The 15,723-nt window shown below is 52.9% G+C and overlaps 2 protein-coding genes across 3 annotated transcripts; both read left to right on the forward strand.

Moving 5' to 3' along the window:
* Window positions 1-731: 731 nt before the first annotated feature.
* Window positions 732-6,309, forward strand: PIN1 (peptidylprolyl cis/trans isomerase, NIMA-interacting 1). Of its 2 annotated transcripts, none has more exons than XM_058861898.1 (4): window positions 732-952; window positions 3,077-3,268; window positions 4,304-4,414; window positions 6,171-6,309. In XM_058861898.1, exons 1-4 carry the CDS (start codon window positions 922-924, stop codon window positions 6,278-6,280), a joined length of 444 nt encoding a protein of 147 aa, XP_058717881.1. In that variant the 5' UTR covers window positions 732-921; the 3' UTR covers window positions 6,281-6,309. The 2 variants fall into 2 exon arrangements, with proteins under 2 accessions (XP_058717881.1, XP_058717880.1); XM_058861897.1 differs by lacking the exon at window positions 732-952 and adding an exon at window positions 1,384-1,501.
* A 2,606-nt stretch (window positions 6,310-8,915) lies between these two features.
* Window positions 8,916-10,877, forward strand: LOC131591291 (coiled-coil domain-containing protein 1-like). The gene is made up of 2 exons (XM_058861840.1): window positions 8,916-9,004; window positions 9,149-10,877. Exon 2 carries the CDS (start codon window positions 9,242-9,244, stop codon window positions 10,415-10,417), a length of 1,176 nt encoding a protein of 391 aa, XP_058717823.1. The 5' UTR covers window positions 8,916-9,004; window positions 9,149-9,241; the 3' UTR covers window positions 10,418-10,877.
* The last annotated feature ends 4,846 nt before the right edge of the window (window positions 10,878-15,723 follow it).

Genomic DNA, 15,723 nt, shown 5'->3' on the forward strand with positions numbered 1-15,723 from the left:
GATTTTCATGGATTTTTAACAAATTTTTAGGGGAATTTTAAAGGATTTTAATGGATTTTTTGGCTCTTCCTGGGTTATTTTTAGATCACAAGAACTTTTTTTTTGTTTTTTTCCAATTTTGTGGGGTTTTTTGTGGATTTTTGTGGGTTTGAGGGGATTTTTGTGGAGTTTTAACGGATTTTGAGGCTTTTTCGTTGAATTTGGGGAATTTTTATTTTGCTTTTGAGGATTTCGGTGACTTTTGTGGGGATTTTTGGGGAATTTTTATGGATTTTCCTCCTCCCTTCAAATCCAAACCAAATCCACAAAATCCCGGAGCTGCCACCTCAAAAAACGGGAAGAAACGGGTCTTGGAAAATGGGAAAAATCGGGAATTACGCCAAAAAAACCCTTGAATTTGGGAACAAATCCCGCAATTCTGAGGGCACGGAGACCTGGGAATGTCAGCGGGTTTCGTCACCAGGGCCAAATTCCAGCCAGAATTCCAAAGGATTTGGGGTCAAAATGGCGACAAATCCCTGAGGGGCGGGAGAAAGGGCGGGAAAAAAGGGCGGGGGAAAAAAGGGCGGGAAAAGAAGTCTGAGGGGAAAGAAGGGGCGGGAAAAAACCTGAGGGGAAGGAAAAGGTGGGAAAAAAGGTGAGGGTGGGAAAAAGAGGGAATGAAAGGGCGGGGAAAAGGCGGGGAAAAGGTGGGGAAAAGGCGGGACTGGGGTGGCTCTGGGCGCCTTTGTCCCCTCCCAGCTCCCTTGTCCCCGGTGACCCCTCAGAACCCCCCATGAGGTTGTACCGGGGGGATTCTGGAGGTACCGGGAGACCCCTGAGGGGTCCCGGGAAGACTCCGGAGTTCCCGGGGGAGGCTTCGCACCCTTCGCCCCTCTCCCCAAAATCCACCAACCTGTCCTCGCGTTGTCCTGAGTTCTGATGCGGATGAGATCCACGACGGGGATGAACGGTGAGGAGCGGCTGCCGCGTCCCCTCAGAGTCTCCCCGGTTCTCCCGGTGTCCCCCGTTATCCTCTCCAAGCCCGGTTTTCTCTCTTCCATCCCGGCTGTGACCAAACCGGCGCCCCGCTGAGGCTTTGAACGGGCCGCTCTCTTTCTGTAGCGTTGAGTTTCATGATAGCAAAGCTGCTTTTGAAGGCTCCGGTTATTTCGTGGCTCCGGTGGGACCGGGACCGGGACTCCCTAACGGGGCACGGGGAAGGCGGCGCTGTGGCTTTGCGTTCCCGTTAAGTTTGCCCAAGCGCAGCCACCGTCCCTCCTTTCCCGCTCGCTACTCGGCTTCACCGCGCTCATGATTGACGGGCGGTTCCACCAATAGGATTGCGCGGAGAAGGGAGCCGCGATCCAAGTAGCCAATGGGAGCGCGAGAAGGGCGGGTTTGTCCCGCCCCTCGGCGCGCCGCTGTGGGCGGGCCGCTGTGGGCAGGCAGAGGGAAGGGAAGATGGCGGAGGAGGAGAAGCTGCCCGCGGGGTGGGAGAAGCGCATGAGCCGCAGCTCCGGTGCGGGCCTGAGGGCTGGGGGCGACCGGGGGGGCTCTGCAGGGGGCGCGGGGAAGGGGCGGCGGCGATGGGGGAGGTGGGGAAGGGGGGTAGGGGTGGCGGTGTCAGGCTTTGGAAGGGATGAGGGGGCGTGGGGGGGGCGGGGTGATGCGTGAGGGGAATTTGAGGGGGAGCAGCGAATTAAGGGGGAGGGCAGCGAATTGAGGGGGGTCCTGAGGGGGTTTTCGCCTCAGCGAAAGGGGGGGCACCTCCATGAGGGGAATTTGAGGAGGGGGTCCTCAATTAGGGGGATCTGAGGGGGTTTTTGCCTCAGGGAAGGGGGGGACACCCCAATTAAGGAGGGGGGCACCTCCGTGAGGGGAATTTTGGGGGTGTCATCAATTCCGTGAGGGGAATTTGAGGAGGGGTCCCCAATTCAGGGGGGCCCTGAGGGGATTTTTGCCTCAGGGAAAGGGGGGGGCACCGCCGTGAGGGGAATTTGAGGAGGGGTCCTCAATTCAGGGGGGTCTTGAGGGGATTTTTGCCTCAGAGAAGCGGGGGGGCACCTCCGTGGGGGGAATTTGAGGAGGGGTCCCCAATTCAGGGGGGTCCTGAGGGAATTTTTGCCTCAGAGAAGGGGGGGGCACCTCCATGAGGGGAATTTTGAGGTTATTGTCAATTCCATGAGGGGAATTTGAGGAGGGGTCCCCAATTCAGGGGGTCATCGCCTCCGTGAGGGGAATTTTGAGGTTATTGTCAATTCCGTGAGGGGAATTTGAGGAGGGGTCCCCAATTCAGGGGGGCCCTGAGGGGATTTTTGCCTCAGAGAAAGGGGGGGCACCTCCTTGAGGGGAATTTTGAGGTTATTGTCAATTCTGTGAGGGGAATTTGAGGAGGGGTCCCCAATTCAGGGGGGTCCTGAGGGAATTTTTGCCTCAGAGAAAGGGGGGGCACCTCCTTGAGGGGAATTTTGAGGTTATTGTCAATTCCATGAGGGGAATTTGAGGAGGGGTCCCCGATTCAGGGGGTCATCGCCTCCGTGAGGGGAATTTTGAGGTTATTGTCAATCCATGAGGGGAATTTGAGGAGGGGTCCCCAATTCAGGGGGTCATCGCCTCCGTGAGGGGAATTTGAGGAGGGGTCTCTATAGGACACATGTACCACTTCAACCACCTGACAAACACAAACCAGTTGGGTCAATTTTGGGCCTTTTAAATTGGTTTCCATTACCCAGAACCATTTTTTTGCTACCGATCACTGACCAATAACCGATAATTAATCAATAACCCCCCCAGGCCGCGTGTACCACTTCAACCACCAGACGAACACGAACCAATGGGATCAATTTGGGTGCTTTTCAGTTGTTTTTTGGTGCCAATAACCATTTTTTTTGCTACCAATCACCAATCAATAACCGATAACTGATCAATAACCCCCCAGGCTGCGTGTACTACTTCAACCACCTGACGAACACGAACCAGTGGGGTCGATTTGGGCGCTTTTCAGTTGTTTTTTGGTGCCAATAACCATTTTTTTTGCTCCCAATCACCAACCAATCACCGATCAATAACCGATAACTGATCAATAACCCCCCAGGCCGCGTGTACTACTTCAACCACCTGACGAACGCCAGCCAATGGGAGCGGCCGAGCGGGGGCTCGCGGGCGGAGCCGGGCCGGGTGCGCTGCTCTCACCTCCTGGTCAAGCACCGGCAGTCGCGGCGCCCGTCCAGCTGGAGACAGGAGCGCATCACCCGCTCCAAGGAGGAGGCGCTGCAGCTCGTCAACGGCAAGTCAGGGGTTAAATCCCGGGAATTCCGGGAATTTTGGGAATTTTGGGATTCGGGGGATGTGGGGTTCTGTTGGGTTTTGATGTGTGTTTGTGTTTATTTGTAATTTATTGTGTCAATGGGTGATGTTGGTGTGTTCTGCAGTTCGTCAACGGCAAGTCAGGGGTTAAATCCCGGGAATTCCGGGAATTTTGGGATTCGGGGATGTGGGGTTCTGTTGGGTTTTGATGTGTGTATTTGTAATTTATGGTCTCAATGGGTGACGTTGGTGTGTTCTGTGGCTCGTCAACAGCAAGTCAGGGGTTAAATCCAGGGAATTCCGGGAATTTTGGGAATTGTGGGATTCGGGGATGAGGGGTTCTGTTGGATTTTTGATGTGTGTTTGTGTTTATTTGTAATTTATTGTGTCAATGGGTGATGTTGGTGTGTTCTGCAGCTCGTCAACGGCAAGTCAGGGGTTAAATCCCGGGAATTCCGGGAATTTTGGGAATTTTAGGAATTCTGAGGGATTTGGAATTGTTGGGGCGTTGGTTTAATCCCGTTTTATCCGGATATTTCTCTCCCATTTAATTAATTAACGATTATACAAGCTGGAGGTTCTTTAAAGTCGGAATTCTGGGAATTAATTCCAGGAATTCCAAGAGATTCAGCCCCAAATTCCAGGATTTCCCAGGATTCATCCCAAAATTCCTTCCCTGGAAGGTTCTTTTCCCAAATTTCCCTATTTTTGGGGGAATAAAAGCTCCCTGAATTGTCTTTTTTAGGGTGAAAAACCTTTGGGAATGGCGATTTTTTGGGGAAAAAAAGTGGGAATGTGTTTTCTTTTTAAAAATCTGGGAATGGTGGTTTGGAGTGGTGAAAAAAAGTGGGAATTGTGATTTTTTTGGGGAAAAAAACGCAGGAATGTTGTTTTTGGGGTGGTTTTTGGGGATATTTCGGGGCTCTGTCTCCTTTCCCGTGGGATTTGCAGCATCCAGGGAATTTCTGGAGCGGTTTGGATCCCTAAGTCAGGGATTTTTCCCGGATTTTTCCAGGTTACATCCAGAAGATAAAATCGGGAGAGGAGGATTTTGAGTCTTTGGCTTCGCAGTTCAGCGACTGCAGCTCGGCCAAGGCCGGAGGGGACCTGGGAGCTTTCGGGAGAGGTGAGGGATTCATCCCAAAAATCCCCAGATCCCAGGGATTCATCCCAAAAATCCCCAAATCCCAGGGATTTATCCCAAAAAATCCCCAAATCCCAGGGATTCATCCCAAAAAATCCCCAAATCCCAGGGATTCATCCCAAAAAATCCCCAAATCCCAGGGATTCATCCCAAAAAATCCCCAATTCCCGGGGATTCATCCCAAAAATCCCCAAATCCCAGGGGTTCATCCCAAAAAATCCCCAAATCCCAGGGATTCATCCCAAAAAATCCCCAAATCCCAGGGATTCATCCTGAAAAATCCCTAATTCCCAGGGATTCATCCCAAAACTCCCCAAATCCCAGGGATTCATCCCAAAAATCCCCAAATCCCAGGGATTCATCCCAAAAATCCCCAAATCCCAGGGGTTTATCCCAAAAATCCCCAAATCCTAGGGATTTATCCTGAAAAATCCCTAATTCCCAGGGATTCATCCCAAAAATCCCCAAATCCCAGGGATTCATCCCAAAAAATCCCCAAATCCCAGGGATTCATCCCAAAAAATCCCCAAATCCCAGGGATTCATCCCAAAAATCCCCAAATCCCAGGGATTCCTCCCAAAAAATCCACAAATCCCAGGGATTCATCCCAAAAATCCCCAAATCCCAGGGATTCATCCCAAAAAATCCCTAATTCCCAGGGATTCATCCCAAAAATCCACAAATCCCAGGGATTCATCCCAAAAATCCCCAAATCCCAGGGGTTTATCCCAAAAATCCCCAAATCCCAGGGATTCATCCCAAAAAATCCCCAAATCCCAGGGATTCATCCCAAAAATCCCCAAATCCCAGGGATTCATCCCAAAAAATCCCCAAATCCCAGGGATTCCTCCCAAAAAATCCCCAAATCCCAGGGATTTATCCCAAAAAATCCCCAAATCCCAGGGATTCCTCCCAAAAAATCCCCAAATCCCAGGGGTTCATCCCAAAAATCCCCAAATCCCAGGGATTCATCCCAAAAAATCCACAAATCCCAGGGATTCATCCCAAAAATCCCCAAATCCCAGGGATTCATCCCAAAAAATCCCTAATTCCCAGGGATTCATCCCAAAAATCCACAAATCCCAGGGATTCATCCCAAAAATCCCCAAATCCCAGGGGTTTATCCCAAAAATCCCCAAATCCCAGGGATTCATCCCAAAAAATCCCCAAATCCCAGGGGTTTATCCCAAAAATCCCCAAATCCCAGGGATTCATCCCAAAAAATCCCCAAATCCTAGGGATTCATCCCAAAAATCCCCAAATCCCAGGGAATCATCCCAAAAATCCCCAAATCCCAGGGATTCATCCCCAAAAATCCCCAAATCCCAGGGATTCATCCCAAAAAATCCCCAAATCCCAGGGATTCATCCCAAAAATCCCCAAATCCCAGGGATTCATCCCAAAAAAACCCCAAATTCCAGGGATTCATCCCAAAAAAACCCAATTTTAGGGGATTTATCCTGAAAAATCCCAATTCCCAGGGATTTATTCACAAAAATCCCAATTCCCAGGGATTCATCCCAAAAAATCCCCAAATCCATGAATTCCAGTGGATTTATCCCTGAAAAACCCCAATTCCAGGAGGTTCATCCCAAAAAAAAACCCCAAATCCCCCAAAATTCCAACTGGGATCCAAATCCCGGGAATCAACCCCCACAATGTTAAATCCTGGTATTTTTCCTTTGGGAAAAGGCGGGAAATCCCAAGTTTTGGGTTTTTTTGGGAATGTTTTCCGCAGGGCAGATGCAGAAGCCGTTTGAGGACGCCTCGTTCGCGCTGAGGGCCGGCGAGATGAGCGGCCCCGTGTTCACGGAATCCGGGATCCACATCATCCTCCGCACGGAGTGAAGTGCCTTGGGAAGCCCGGAATTCCCGGGAATCCCGCGGGGATCCTCGGGAATCCGCGGGGATTTGTGGGCATTCGTGGGAATCCCCGGGAATCCTCGGGAATTCGTGGGAATCCTGAGGAATTTGTGGGGAATCCTCAGGAATTCGTGGGAATCCTCAGGAATCCTCGGGAATTTTTGGGAATTCGTGGGAATCCTGAGGAATTTGTGGGGATTTGTGGGAATCCGTGAGAATTTGTGGGAATCCCCAGGAATTCGTGGAAATCCATGGGAATTCATGGGAATCCTCGGGAATTTTTGGGAATTCGTGGAAATCCTGAGGAATTTGTGGAGAATCCTCAGGAATTCATGGGAATCCTCGGGAATTTTCGGGAATTCGTGGAAATCCTGAGGAATTTGTGAGGAATCCTCAGGAATTCATGGGAATCCTGAGGAATTTGTGGGGATTTGTGGAAATCCATGAGAATTTGTGGGGAATTTTCAGGAATTCATGGGAATCCTCAGGAATTTTAGGGAATTCGTGGGAATCCTGAGGAATTTGTGGGGATTTGTGGGAATCCATGAGAATTTGTGGGGAATCCTCAGGAATTCGTGGAAATCCATGGGAATTTGTGGGAATCCTCAGGAATTCGTGGGAATCCTCAGGAATTTTCGAGAATTCATGGAAATCCTGAGGAATTTGTGAGGATCCTGAGGAGTCCATGGGAATTCTTGGGAATCCTCGGGAATTTGTGGGAATTCTCAGGAGTTCATGGGAATCTTCAGGAATTCATGGGAATCGTCGGGAATCCGTGGGAATCCATGGGAATACTTGGGAATCCATGGGAATACTTGGGAATCCATGGAAATCTTCAGGAATCTGTGGGAATCCGAAGGAGGTTCACGGGAATCCATGGAAATCCGTGGAAATTCCCAGGAATTCATGGGAATCTTTGGAAGTGCTCAGGAATCCCCAGGAAATCCTCAGGAATCCGTGGGAATTCGTAGGAATCCTCAGGAATCCCCAAGAATCCATGGAAGTTCCCAAAAATCCATGGAAATCCTCAGGAATCCACAGGAAATTCATGGAAACCCTCAAGAATCCGTGGGAATCCTCAGGAATTCACGGGAATCCACGGAAAGTCACCGGAATCCGTGGAAATCCTCGGGAATCTGCAGAAATCCAGGGGGAATCTTTGGAAATCCATGGAAATCCTCAGGAATTCATGGAAATCCATAGAAATCCATGGAAATCCACGGGAATTTACAGAAATCCATGGAATTCCTCAGGAATTCACGGAAATCCATGGAATTCCTCAGGAATTCACGGAAATCAATGGAATTCCTCAGGAATTCACGGAAATCCATGGAATTCCTCAGGAATTTACGGAAATCAATGGAATTCCTCAGGAATTCACAGAAATCCATGGAATTCCTCAGGAATTCACGGAAATCAATGGAATTCCACGGGAATCCTCAGGAATTCACAGAAATCCATGGAATTCCACGGGAATTCACAGAAATCCATGGAATTCCACGGTTCCTCACCACAAACTCCAGATCCCGATCCCGCGACTCCTCCGTTACTCCGGGTCCTCCTCCCGCTCGGCCCCGGGACGGGGGCGGGAAGGAAATCCGGGAATTCCCGCGGATTTTTGGGAATGTCGGGGCGGCCGGAGCCGGCTCCTGGCGCTCCCGGCGTTCCCGGCTCCGGGGGGGGCGGCGGCCGCGGTGGTGACGGCGACGGTGACGATGAGGAGGGGCAATGATGGCGGCGGTGACGATGACCAATGATGGCCAACCATGGTGAGGATGAGGATGAAGATGGTGACCAACCATGGTGAGGATGAGGATGATGACCATGACCAACGGTGGTGACAGTGACAATGACCAACGATGGCCAACCATGGTGAGGATGAGGATGATGACCATGGCCAATGATGACCATGACCAACCATGGTGAGGATGAGGATGGTGACCAACCATGGTGAGGATGAGGATGAGGATGGTGACCAACCATGATGAGGATGAGGATGAGGATGGTGACCAACCATGGTGAGGATGAGGATGAGGATGGTGACCAACCATGGTGAGGATGAGGATGATGACCATGGCCAATGATGGTGACGGTGATGATGACCAACAATGGCCAAGCATGGTGAGGATGAGGATGAGGATGATGACCATGGCCAACGATGATGACGGTGACGATGACCAACCATGGTGAGGATGAGGATGGTGATGACCAACGATGACCAACGATGGCGACAGTGATGATGAGGATGGGCAACAATGACCACGGTGACGATGACCAATGATGGCCAACCATGGTGAGGATGAGGATGGCCAACGATGACCAGCGATGGCGATGGTGATGATGATGATGACCAACGATGACCAACGATGGTGACAGGGAGGATGATGATGGCCAATGATGGTGAAGATGATGATGACCATAACCAACGATGACCATGACCAGCCATGGTGAGGATGACGATGATGGTGACCAACGATGGTGAGGATGATGATGACCATGACTAGCCATGGATGAAGATGAGCATGACCATGACCAACAATGACCGTGACCGGTGATGGTGAGGATGATGATGATGATGATGATGACCATGACCAGCCATGGTGAGGATGAGGACAACGATGACCAACAGCGACCATGACAATGACCAATGATGGTGAACAACGATGGTGAGGATGACGATGACCATGGCTGACCATGACCATGACCAACGATGACAATGACCAATGATGGTGAGGATGATGATGACGATGACCACATGACCATGACCAGTGACCATGACCATGACCGATGATGGTGAGGATGATGATGACGATGACCACATGACCATGACCAGTGACCATGACCATGACCAATGATGGTGAGGATGATGATGACGATGACCACATGACCATGACCAGTGACCATGACCAGCAATGCTGAGGGTGACAGTGACTGACAGTGACAGCGATGATGATGATGACACCGATGACATCACTGATGATGATGATGATGCTGATAACGTCACCAATTACAATGACACTGATGACATCACCAATGATGATGATGACACCAATGACATCACCAGTGATGACACCGATGACGTCACCAATGACGATGACTCCGATCGCGTCACCAATGACAAAACTAATGACGCCTCCAAATGACATCACCAATTACAATGACACTGATGACATCATCAGTGACAATGACACCGATGATGATGACACCGATGACATCACCAATGACAGCACTGATTATGGTAATGACATTGATGATGTCACTAATGACAAACTAATGATGTCACCAAATGACATCACCAATGACGATGACACCGATGACGTCACCAATGACAAAAAAATGACATCAAATGACATCACCAATTACGATGACACTGATGACATCATCAATGACAATGACACCGATGATGATGACGACACTGATGACATCACCAATGACATCACTGATTATGATAATTACCTTGATGACATCACTAATGACAAACCAATGATGTCACCAAATGACATCACTGATGACAATGACACCAATGATGATGATGACACCGATGACATCATCAATGACATCACCGATGATGATGATGATGACGACGACACCAATGACGTCGCCAATGACATCACCGATGATGACGCCGCCAATGACGTCACCAGTGACATCACCGATGATGATGATGATGATGATGAAGACACCGATGACATCACCGATGATGATGATGATTATGACAACACCAATGACGTCACCAATGACATCACCAATGATGATGATGACGACACCAATGACGTCACCGATAATGTCACCGATGATGATTACATCAATTACATCACCAATGACATCACCGATGATGATGATTATGACACCGATGACATCACCAATGACATCACCGATGATGATGATTATTACACCGATGACATCACCAATGACGTCACCGATGATGATGATGATGATGATGACACTGATGACATCACCCATGATGATGATGATGATGATGATGACGACGACGACACCGATGACGTCACCGCCGCCGCCCCGCCGCGGGGCCAGGCCCCTCCCCCACCCCGTGCATGTTTATTGAACTCATTCCCGCCCTTTTCTCCCCAAAATCCGCCCTCGATCCGAAGGCTTCGTTAACGAATTCATTAACCCTGAACCCGTTAATTAACAGCAAAGCTCAGGCAGCTCCCGGCCTTTCCCTTCCCAGTGTCCGTCCGGATTCTCCCGGGAATTTCCCGGCGCCGTCGCTTGGACTTCCAGGATAAAACATCCATCGGATTTTTGGGGTGAATTCCCGGGAAAATCGGGATAAAATCACCGGAATTCCGTTCTCCCGCCCTGCGGGGCCGCGGGGGGTTCAGTTTGGGGTGAGAAAAGTCGGATTTGGGACGGTTTTGGGTTTTTTTTTTTCTGAGATTTTTCGGTTTTGTCGTTTTTGCTTCCGTTGGGTGGGAAAAGAAGAAAAAAAAAAACAGGAAAAATCCTGAAAATCCCAAAAATCCCAGCTTGGATCCGTGCAAAAATTCCCAAAAATAAAAAAAAATAGCTGTAAAGCCCCGGCTCTTTTCCTGCAGAAATAAATCCCTCTCCAGTGGAATTTTTGGGAATTCTGGGTCTTTCTTTCTCCCTCTTTTTGGGTTTTTTTTTTTGGATAAATTGGAAAAAAAGAAAATTCCGGTTTGGGATTGTTTATTTTATTTAATTTTATTTTTCCTGGGATTTAGAGCTTAAAACAGAGGGAAAAAAGCTGAAAATTGGGAATTTTGGGGGATTTATTTAATAGGAAAATGGGGTTTATTAATAGGGTGGAGCTGGATTTATTAATGGGGAATAATTTGGTTTAATTAATAGGAAAATGGGATTTATTAATAGGGTGGAGCTGGATTTATTAATGGGGAATAATTGGGTTTAACTGATGGGAAAATGGGATTTATTAATAGGAAAACATGGGGTTAATTAATAGGAAATATAAGATTTATTAATAGGGAATAGTAAATTTATTAATGGGGATATGGGATTTAATTAATGGGAAAGATGGGATTTAATTAATGGGAATGATGGGATTTATTAATTAAGAATATGGGATTTATTAATGGGAAATATTTAATTGGGAATGCAGGATTAATTAATAGGAATTATGGGTTTTATTAATAGGGAATATGGGAATTAATGAACAGAAATTATTTAATTTAATTAATAAGGAATGTGGAATTAATTAATAGGAACTATGGGATTTATTAATAGGGAATATGGGAATTAATAAAGGGGAAATTTGGGATTTTGGGGGGATTTGGGATTTTTGGGAAGGGGAATTTTGGGATTTGGGGAATTTTAGGGGGATTTGGGGGAGTTTTGAGGGAATTTTGGGGGATTTGGGGTTTTTCAGGAGGGGAATTTGGGGGAATTTTGGGGAATTTTGGGGAATTTTAGGGGAATTTTGGGTTTTTGAGGAGGGGAATTTTGAGATTCAGGGAATTTTGGGAGATTTGGGGTTTTTCAGGAGGGGAATTTTGGGATTTGAGGGAATTTTGGGGGAATTCGGGGGGATTTGGAGAGCCGGCAAAAAGAGGAGGAGGATGGAAACAACGAGACCACGCCCCCCCTTAAATCCCCTCCAAAACCCCCCAAAATCCCCCAAAAATCCCCCAAATCCCCTCCCCACCCCTCGGCCACCTCTCTTTAAATTTTTTGGGAATTTTTTGGGAATATTTTGGGATTTTGGGGAGGAATTTTGGGGTTTTTTTGGGCTCTGGCGGCTCCGCGGCTGCGCGGAGGCTCCGGGGAGGGGGGGGATGGGGAGGGGGCTCGGGGTGGGGGAGGGGGGGGGGTTGGGAATTTGGGGGAATTTTAGGGAATTTTGGGTGGTCCTCGAGGAGTTTTTTGGGATTTTTTGGGAATTTTTTAGGGGATTTTGGGGGGGGCAGGATGATTTTTTTCCCCCCCAGCCTCTTCTTCCTCCTCCTCCTCCTCGCCAGGCAGGTAAGGGAGGGAATTTTGGGAATTTTCATTTTTTTGGGAGGTGAATTTTTGGGGATTTTGGTTTTTTTTTTGTAGGGGGGGAGGGGAAAGGAGGGGTTGGAATTTTCTGGGATTTTGGGAATTGCGGGGATGGCGCTGGGTGTGGCCGGGGGGGAGGGGAAGGGACACGGGGACAGCGAGGGGGGGAGGGAGGATTTGGGGACCCCCCAAAAACCCCCAAATCCCCCAAAAAACTCCCCCCAAAAACCCCAAATCCTCCAAAAAACCCCAAATCTACCCCAAAACCCCCTTAAAATTCCCCCCAAAAAACCCGAATATCCCCAAAAATTCCAAAATCTCTCCCTGAAATCTCCCAAAATTTTCCCCAAAATTCCCAAATTCCCCCAAAACCCCAAATTTTCGGCCCCAGGGAAGCCCGAGCCGAGCGGATTTTGGGGCATTTTGGGGGCCTGATCCCCGAAATTTGGGGGTTTGGGGGGTTTTGATCGCTTTGGTTCGGGGGTTTCCACCCTAAACCCGGCCCAAACCGGCTCTAAACCCGTCCCAAATCCGCCCCCGGTGCCGGTACCGGCCCAAACCCGCCCTAAACCCACCCTAAACCCGCCCCAAATCCGCCCCCGGTCCCGGTACCGGCCCGAACCCGCCCTAAACTCACCCTAAACCCGCCCCAAATCCTCCCCCGGTGCCGGTACCGCCCCAAATCCCCCCCAGACCCGCCCCCGGTACCGGTACCGGCCCAAACCCGCCCTAAACCCACCCTAAACCCGCCCCAAATCCGCCCCGGTCCCGGTACCGCCCCAAATCCCCCCCTAAACTCACCCTAAACCCGCCCCAAACCCGCCCCCGGTACCGGTACCGGCCCAAACCCGCCCTAAACTCACCCTAAACCCGCCCTAAACCCGCCCCCGGTGCCGGTACCGGCCCAAATCCCCCCCAGACCCGCCCCCGGTGCCGGTACCGGCCCGAACCCGCCCTAAACCCGCCCTAAACCCGCCCCCGGTACCGGTACCGCCCCAAATCCCCCCTAAACCCGCCCCAAATCCCCCCTGAACCCGCCCCCGGTCCCGGTACCGACCCAAATCCCCCCTAAACCCGACCCAATCCCCCCTAAACCTGACCCCGGTGCCGGTACCGGCCCAAACCCGCCCTAAACCCACCCTAAACCCGCCCCAAACCCGCCCCCGGTACCGGTACCGCCCCAAATCCCCCCCAGACCCGTCCCCGGTGCCGGTACCGGCCCTAAACCCACCCCAAACCCGCCCCCGGTACCGGTACCGGCCCAAACCCACCCTAAACCCGCCCCAAATCCTTCCCCGGTCCCGGTACCGCCCCAAATCCCCCCCAGACCCGCCCCCGGTGCCGGTACCGGCCCAAATCCCCCCTAAACCCGCCCTAAACCCGCCCCCGGTGCCGGTACTGGCCCAAATCCCCCCTAAACCCGCCCCAATCCCCCCCAAATCTTCCCCCGGTGCCGGTACCGGCCCAAACCCGCCCTGAACCCTCCCCAATCCTCCCTAAACCCGCCCCCGGTCCCGGTACCGCCCCAAATCCCTCCCAGACCCGCCCCCGGTGCCGGTACCGGCCCTAAACCCGCCCCCGGTGCCGGTACCGGCTCGAACCCGCCCTAAACCCGCCCCAAATCCCCCCTAAACCTGACCCCGGTGCCGGTACCGGCCCGAACCCGCCCTAAACCCGCCCTAATCCCCCCCAAATCCTCCCCCGGTGCCGGTACCTCCCAAAATCCCCCCCAGATCCGTCCCCGGTCCCGGTACCGCCCCAAATCCCTCCCAGACCCGCCCCCGGTGCCGCCCCCCGCAGCCCCTCCCGGTGCCGGTACCGGTCCCGCCCCATTTCGGGGCCGGTTCCGGGCCAGCGGCACCGGCACCGGCACCGGGGGGGCTCCGGTGACACCCCCGGGAGGGGTCTGGAGGTACCGGTGACACCCCCGGGTACCGGTGACACCCCCGGGACCGATTTAAAACCGCAGGGGCGGCTCCGATCGGGCCGGTACCGGGTCCCGGTGCCACCCCCGGTACCACCCCCGGTGCCACCCCCGATTCCCGTTTCCATTCCCGGTTCCATTCCCGATTCCCGCAGCCGTTTCCAGTTCTCGGGGGAGGTTCCATCATCCCCGGTACCGCTCCCGGTCCCACCCCCGGGGTCCCACCCCCGATTCCCGGTTCCATTCCCGGTTCCACTCCCGATCCCCGCAGCGCATTTTCCAGTTCGGGGGGGCTTTAATCAGCCCCGGTACCGCTCCCGGTGCCACCCCCGGTCCCAGCCCCAATTCCCGGTTCCATTCCCGGTTCCATTCCCGGTGTCGTTCCCGATCCCCGCAGCGCATTTTCCAGCTCGGGCGGGGGGGATCCATTACCCCCGGTACCGCTCCCGGTGCCCCCCCCGCCGCTCCCGGTCCCTCCCCCGGTACCACCCCCAGTTCCCGGTTCCATTCCCGGTGTCATTCCCCTTCCCCGCAGCGCATTTTCCAGTTCGGGGGGGCTTTAATCATCCCCGGTACCGCTCCCGGTGCCACCCCCGCCGCTCCCGGTCCCACCCCCGAATCCCGGTTCCATTGCCGGTTCCGTTCCCGGTGTCATTCCCGATCCCCGCAGCAATTTCCACCTCTCGGGGGGGGATCCATCACCCCCGGTACCGCTCCCGGTGCCACCCCCGGTCCCACCCCCGAATCCCGGTCCCACCCCCGGTCCCACCCCCAATTCCCGGTTCCATTCCCGATCCCCGCAGCGCATTTTCACAGCCCGGGAAGGGCTCCGGGGGGGATCCATCACCCCCGGTACCTCTCCCGGTGCCATCCCCGGGGTCCCACCCCCGAATCCCGGTTCCATTCCCGGTTCCATTCCCGGTTCCATTCCCGATCCCCGCAGCGCATTTTTCAGCTCGGGGGGGAATCCATCAGCCCCGGTACCGCTCCCGGTGCCACCCCCGGTCCCACCCCCGATCCCACCCCCGAATCCCGGTCCCACCCCCGAATCTCGGTTCCATTCCCGGTTCCATTCCCGGTGTCATTCCCGATCCCCGCAGCCGTTTCCACCTCTCGGGGGGGGATCCATCAGCCCCGGTCCCGCTGCCGGTGCTCCCCCCGCCGCTCCCGGTCCCACCCCCGGGGTCCCACCCCCGAATCCCGGTCCCACCCCCGAATCCCGGTTCCATTCCCGGTTCCATTCCCGGTGTCATTCCCGGTGTCATTCCCGATCCCCGCAGCCATCTCCACCTCTCGGGGGGGGATCCATCACCCCCGGTACCGCTCCCGATCCCACCCCCGAATCCCGGTCCCACCCCCGGGGTCCCACCCCCAATTCCCGGTTCCATTCCCGGTGTCATTCCCGATCCCCGCAGCCGTTTCCACCTCTCGGGGGGGGATCCATCAGCCCCGGTCCCGCTCCCGGTGCCCCCCCCGCCGCTCCCGGTGCCGGGGGTGGGATGGGCTCGGGCCGGTGGCGGCG

This window comes from Poecile atricapillus, chromosome 39 (genome assembly GCF_030490865.1).
Source record: "Poecile atricapillus isolate bPoeAtr1 chromosome 39, bPoeAtr1.hap1, whole genome shotgun sequence".
NCBI classification, from domain to species: domain Eukaryota; kingdom Metazoa; phylum Chordata; class Aves; order Passeriformes; family Paridae; genus Poecile; species Poecile atricapillus.